The sequence below is a fragment of the Cyprinodon variegatus genome, unplaced genomic scaffold (genome assembly GCF_000732505.1).
Source record: "Cyprinodon variegatus isolate N-32 unplaced genomic scaffold, C_variegatus-1.0 Scaffold685, whole genome shotgun sequence".
NCBI classification, from domain to species: domain Eukaryota; kingdom Metazoa; phylum Chordata; class Actinopteri; order Cyprinodontiformes; family Cyprinodontidae; genus Cyprinodon; species Cyprinodon variegatus.
This window is the reverse complement of record NW_015151138.1, coordinates 339,618-345,501: the sequence shown is the minus strand read 5'-3', so window position 1 is coordinate 345,501 and position 5,884 is coordinate 339,618. Positions and strand designations below refer to the sequence as shown.

Genomic DNA, 5,884 nt, shown 5'->3' with positions numbered 1-5,884 from the left:
TTGGTGTAAAATCCTCCACAACAGCTTTCCTGTGTAATATTAAAAGTCCTGTTTAACTTGTTAGAGATATCAGAGTTTATTAAAAAAATATATTTAAAAATGTTTTCCAGAGAACCACATTAAACCATATAAATTGGATACTGAGTGGGGCAGGAAGAGGCAGAAAATGTGTTAGGGGCTGTGAAGCAAGGCTCAGGACATAGGCTACAAATGTCATTACTGATAAGCTACAAATCAGTTGATCAATCTGTCATGGGAATGCATATGGGCGTGAAGTAGCTTTCAATAACTGCCACTAATGGAACATATTTGGAGTCTAATTATTTGTCTCAATAATTAAATCTCAATAAGTTATTTTTTCTTTCAATAAGTGCATTTGTTCTTGAATGGAGGAGGTAGTTGAGACACTTTGCCGTTGGACCAAGAAAAATGTACATTTAAAATAAGAAAAAACAATTTCATTGTCTCATTTCAAGTGCATATTACATACTAATTCCATTGGGAAGTCATCTTATTTACCTAATTAAATTTTGACTTTTTTTCTAGATCGTTTTTGCAGTGCGAATTTTTTCCTTTTTCTGAACCTAAAAAAATGACATGCATAAAAACAGGCGAAGTGACTCCATCAGCCACCTATTTAGCTGAAGCCACCTAATGACTTTAAAGTGAGGCGATATACACCTCTGGCAGACTTCAGGGCGCCGTCCCTCAGGGTCTTTCAAGGATGTGCGAGGTCTTCAGTGGTCCCACAATAGAAGCTCAATGGATCCCATTGATCTCACTGATACATGGGCTTTGATGTCGCTTTGAGGATGCAAATTTACAGCTTTACAAGCAGAGGAGGGAGAGCAGAGGGACGGAAGGCCGGGTGGAAACATTCCCCAAGCAGCATGCGGATGCAGAATCTTTCAGGTCCGTCTGGGTCGGTAGTTCGGCTGGATGGGCGTGGTGGTGATGGTGGTGTGGATTAAAGGAGGTGGAGCGTTAGTGGAGGGTTGCTGGGAGCTGTTCAGCACAGGGGTGCTGAAACAGAAAACCGGGACATGTGATCAGTAGAGCTGACCGCAAGCTGCACCAAAGCCAAGACCCTTAGAAAATGTTTGGGAAAAGCCTTCTTGCAGCCTGCGCATCCTGAAGATGTTCTCTAATCCCTCTTGTTACCTGATTCCCATAGGCTATGTTGCTGCGCGGCTCCTGCACATTCAAATACTTCTTTATTTGGGCCACTTTACTAAAGCATGCAGATCATTTTATGTTGGTTTTATATTAAGACGAACATATAGTACAAAAGCACAGATGGATTTAAATCGATTTGGGTGTCTCTTTTCTCTTATTCATATTTGTTTAATGCTGATAATATTTAGTTAATATAGTAATATCACTCAAAGCTTAACCAGCTTTGCTGATTTAAAGAATGACATCTAATTAGATTCAATTCAGTTCATATATTTAGCAGTAATTTGAAAAAAAAAAATGCCTAAATCTAATTTCACATAGAGTCTAAATTCATTATTATCCTCATACAATAGTAAAAGTCTGATTATTATTCAAATTGAATAAAACATTTCCAGGTTAACCAAATCATCTTCGCAAAATCAATCACTGTAGCATCTGTGAATTTTCACATCTTGTCCCTGATTCTCAGTCAAATTTAGCTCCTTTGTTTTACTAAGCCGTTCCAACAAATAATTGTGGTTTCTTCTAAACTAATTCTTCATAGATATGGTTATGTATAGGATCACTGTCCTTCGTTGCAGAACAATCTGATGGTAATGGGTTTGCATTGTTTTAAGAGATAGAAAACATTCCAGACTTTCTAAAGAACAGATGACCTCATGTATTCACTTTCCTCTCTGAATATGAGATCTGAGTTCAACCTAAATCTTTGTGTGGCTCTGACGATGGCCTGCACTCTCTCCCTGTGAGCTTTTCCAAACTCAAATTAAAAAACAATTACCTGAGATTGTCCATGGTAGAAGAATGATGGAGTGGGCTGGCAAGGATTTGTATTAACAATAAAGTTGGCTGTAAGATTCCTTACAGTGATATCCTCAGTGACTTTGCAAACAAAACAAAAAAAAAACATGTTTTAGGGAGTGAGTGGAGTCCTTAGGGAGAACAGTGTAACATAGAAGGTTATGTCTGGGTAAAGGTAGTTTATGGTTATAAACTGAGATTTTGTATATAGTTACATGTAGTTTTAGACTTAGATTCAACTTTGTGCATCCCTTGGGATTAATCCTTCTAGGAAATTCTGATTCCAGTATAGCATATCTAGGCTACAAAGAGTTAAAGCAAGGTGCCATTTAAGATAAAAATATGACAGAAATATAAAAAGAGTGTATATACAAAAAAAGCATTTAAAAAAAAGAAGTTGTAATGCTCTGGAAAAAAAAATCTGCACAGTAGAAATCACAGTAGAAAGACTTGCACTGCAGAACTTTACTGACCATATAAATAAGTGAAAATTATACCGACTACACAGTAGTTGACTTGGACTTTTAAGAGTTAAATATTTAACTTTAAATCTCTTTTCGTGAAGTTTATTGTAATTCATTTATTTATCAAGGCTATTTTATCTGTTCCTGTGTTGTTCTTCTTGTACTAAAAGTTATTTTTGCACATTGCTGCTGCAGTTTGACCCAAAAAATATAAACCACATTGTACTTTTATTGTAAATAACTGGCTAATCATTAATTTGTTTACTTTTAGAAACACTAAATGAATCATACAAATAGGAGACTAAAAACAGTCGTGCTAAATCTGCAGTGGTTTGATAATAGGTGTACGAATAATGGGATTATTGGATGGGGGATAACAGTAACCAATATTATTGGATGAAATAGAGAGCCCCAGATCAACTTAGGGCCCCATAGAGGCTTGGACTGGCCCTGCTAACTTTTAATAAAATCTGTGACAATCTCAGTGAAATTATCTAACAAAAACACACTGACTTATAGTTTAAAACACCATTTGTGATATCAGATTAGTTTTAGCTCCAGTTTTCAATCAGAAAATCTCATTAAATAATATATTTATTTTTTTCTGAATGCTGCACTCTTCAAATAGATCTCAATGGATTAGATCCTCTGAGGAAACAAACTCCTAGACTCTCTGGAGCCAGGTCTGGAGACTCATGTGGTGAAATGTAAACTCATCAATGAGTGGGTTAATTAGGCCTAATTGTCGACCATGATCTCCTAGTTAGCAGGCCTTTGAAGTGCAGGAATGGGGACAAACAGGCCCTATGGAAGGGGGTTCAGAGGATTGTCACTTTCTATTGACAAAGGCTCTGAGACTTCATTGTAACATTGATGTTGGATGCCATTTACATCCAGTATCCACTCTGATTTAACTCACTGAGAACATTTTGAGCTGGGGCTAAATCAGCAGACCCACAGTATTTTTTATCAACCCCACCACCCCCACATTTAAAGATGAAAGAAAGGATGATCCATTCATGGGAAGCTAATCCTGCAATAGATTATGTGATCAACTTTATCTCTGAGATGCAGCTGCAGTGATAGCACAATGTGCAAAGCAATAGACAAGACTGTTTCCTTCAATGATGATGAATAACTTTATTCAATTATAAATAGATCTCTTTGTAATTATACAGCTTATGTACAAAACAAAACTTCACAAATCGGATTGCACAATTCTGGATTATAAGTGTCTAAGTGGGCATAAAGAGTTTGTTGGGCGGTTTTATTTTAAGTAAAAATGGGGGTGCTGGATCGCCAGCTGAGGCGCCGGGTGGAGATTCATCTGTTGCGGCAGAACCAGATGCGGGACTGGAAGCGGGTAAACACTCCGGCTGGGTGCGGTATAGTGAGCCCGCTGCGCTGCCATGGGGTGATACTGAACAGGATGCAGAGGCGCAAAGGTCACCGCTGGGATTTGAGGAGCGAGATAGTCCTGGACCTCCCGTTTCAGCTTCATCCGCCGGTTCTGGAACCACGTCCTAACCTGCAGAGGGAACAAAGGTGGAGATTTCATTTAGCGCGCTGCGTCACGAACAGGACCCGACTTCCTCATGTCATAGAACACTGACAAAAATAATGCATCCGTTTTAATCAAATTTAGGTACTTTAACACAATTGTTTAATGTTAGCAGTGTAGGACATAAAACAAGTGTGTTAAAGTTACTAAATATAATTGGGTAAATGCCAAAAGCGGTTCCATTCTTTTTTTTTTTTTTCTTTCAGTGAATCAAAGTTGTGTTCATATATTACCTGAGTTTCTGTGAGGTTCAGCTTCTTTGCCGTCTTCACCCTTTCCCCTGCATCCAGGTATTTGTGTTTGCTGAATATCTTCTCCAGTTTGCTGATCTGCTCCGGTGTGAACTTTGTGCGCACTCGGCGCTGCGGCGCGTCTTTCTCCGCCTCGTTCCCTTCATCCACGGAGGGCCACTCGGAGGATGCAGCTTCGCTCTCATATCCAGATGAATACCCGCTCACTTCTGAATCTAAAAATAGGGAAAATATACGGTTACTGATCAAGAGCATGTATGAATAATTGAAAAATAAAATAAAATAAAAACTCAACAACAAAAAAAGAAAAACATCTATTAATCCAGAAACCTACTTGGAGAAAGGCAGCCTGCTGGATGTAATGGTGATCCCACGTTTGAGTTCTGATGTTCCCTGACCTCCTCTGGCTCACCAGGCTTTGCGGCCTTTGACGACTTGGGTTTTGGCTGCAGATAACCTTTGCCAAAAACCGGTGCGCTCGGCTGAACCATGCAGGGAATATGAGGTCTGTGCGTCAGGGCAGCTCTTTGCTCCTCCTTCGCTGCCCTGCTGTGGTGGCTCTGTGCCAGCCAGTCCACGGAAAAGTATTTCACCATGTTCACAGTGCTGCTCGGTGACCTGTAAACGCACCAAATGTCACAGGGAAGAGTGCTGTGGCAGCTCTCCGGCCTGCAGCCAAGGTTTTATAGCCGCCCTGGACACTTGCAGTCATTTGCATATGTAGAGCCCCTTGTTAACGCGCGATCGATCCCGATGATTGGGGGATAATGGCTCGTTATTGAAGTCTTCACATATCCTGTGAGCGTGTGAAGACCTGGCGCCACCGAGTCTGCAAGGGCCTTCCTGAGCCTTTACATTTGTCCCAGACTGAAACTGGGAGGGGAGGGGGACTCCCTCAAACAGCTGGGGGGCCGCACAGCTGCATACAGTAAAGTGCATCGGTAGGAAAACAGGACTGGGAAGTAAGAGGACTGTATTCTAAAGACTTAAAATTACCTTCCTATAGCCTACCTGACAGTAGCAGCCATTAGTTTAATTATGACACATTTTCACGCACTTCCCACGAGGTTCCACTTTGATCCATTTTTAGACAATGAACAATACAAAAATATATTCTTATATATATTCTCTTCTTTTATTGAAACACTTGTTACTTTAAAAGTTTAGATTGTGACTCTCAGTGGCCTGATACACTGTAAAAAAAACAAATGGTTGAATCAGTACAACTTTTGAAAAAAAAATTGCAATCAGTATTTTAGAGACAAGACAAATGTATGTTTAAAAGCTAAAGTTAAATTAAATACATGATGCTCTTCCTAATGTTAAAGGTTCTGAGATAATTTTAACAATTAAATAAGTAAATAAAAACACTTACATGTGTTTATTTACACTAAAGACATAACAGTTAAGGTTTATATTGCATTTTTAAATTTGTGTATTTCCTGTTTGGTACCTTACCAACTTGTTTTGTTTGTATGACAGCCATTGTGGAAAACAACTTGTGAAGTTGGACCAGCTAGCAGAGTGAGGTGCACAAGAACCAGAGATGGCAAAAGTACTCACTTTCCGTACTTGAGTAAAAGTACAGATACTTGTGTTAAAAAATACTCTGGTAAAAGTGGAAGTACTGA

General features: G+C 39.3%; 1 protein-coding gene across 1 annotated transcript; it reads right to left on the bottom strand.

Annotated features, from left to right (window-relative positions):
* Positions 1–3,708: 3,708 nt before the first annotated feature.
* On the bottom strand, positions 3,709–4,971 carry ventx (VENT homeobox). Its single transcript, XM_015394445.1, is given in 4 exon segments — positions 3,709–3,969; positions 4,236–4,468; positions 4,588–4,918; positions 4,921–4,971. Coding segments are annotated over 4 exon segments (876 nt in total).
* Between the last annotated feature and the right edge of the window lie 913 nt (positions 4,972–5,884).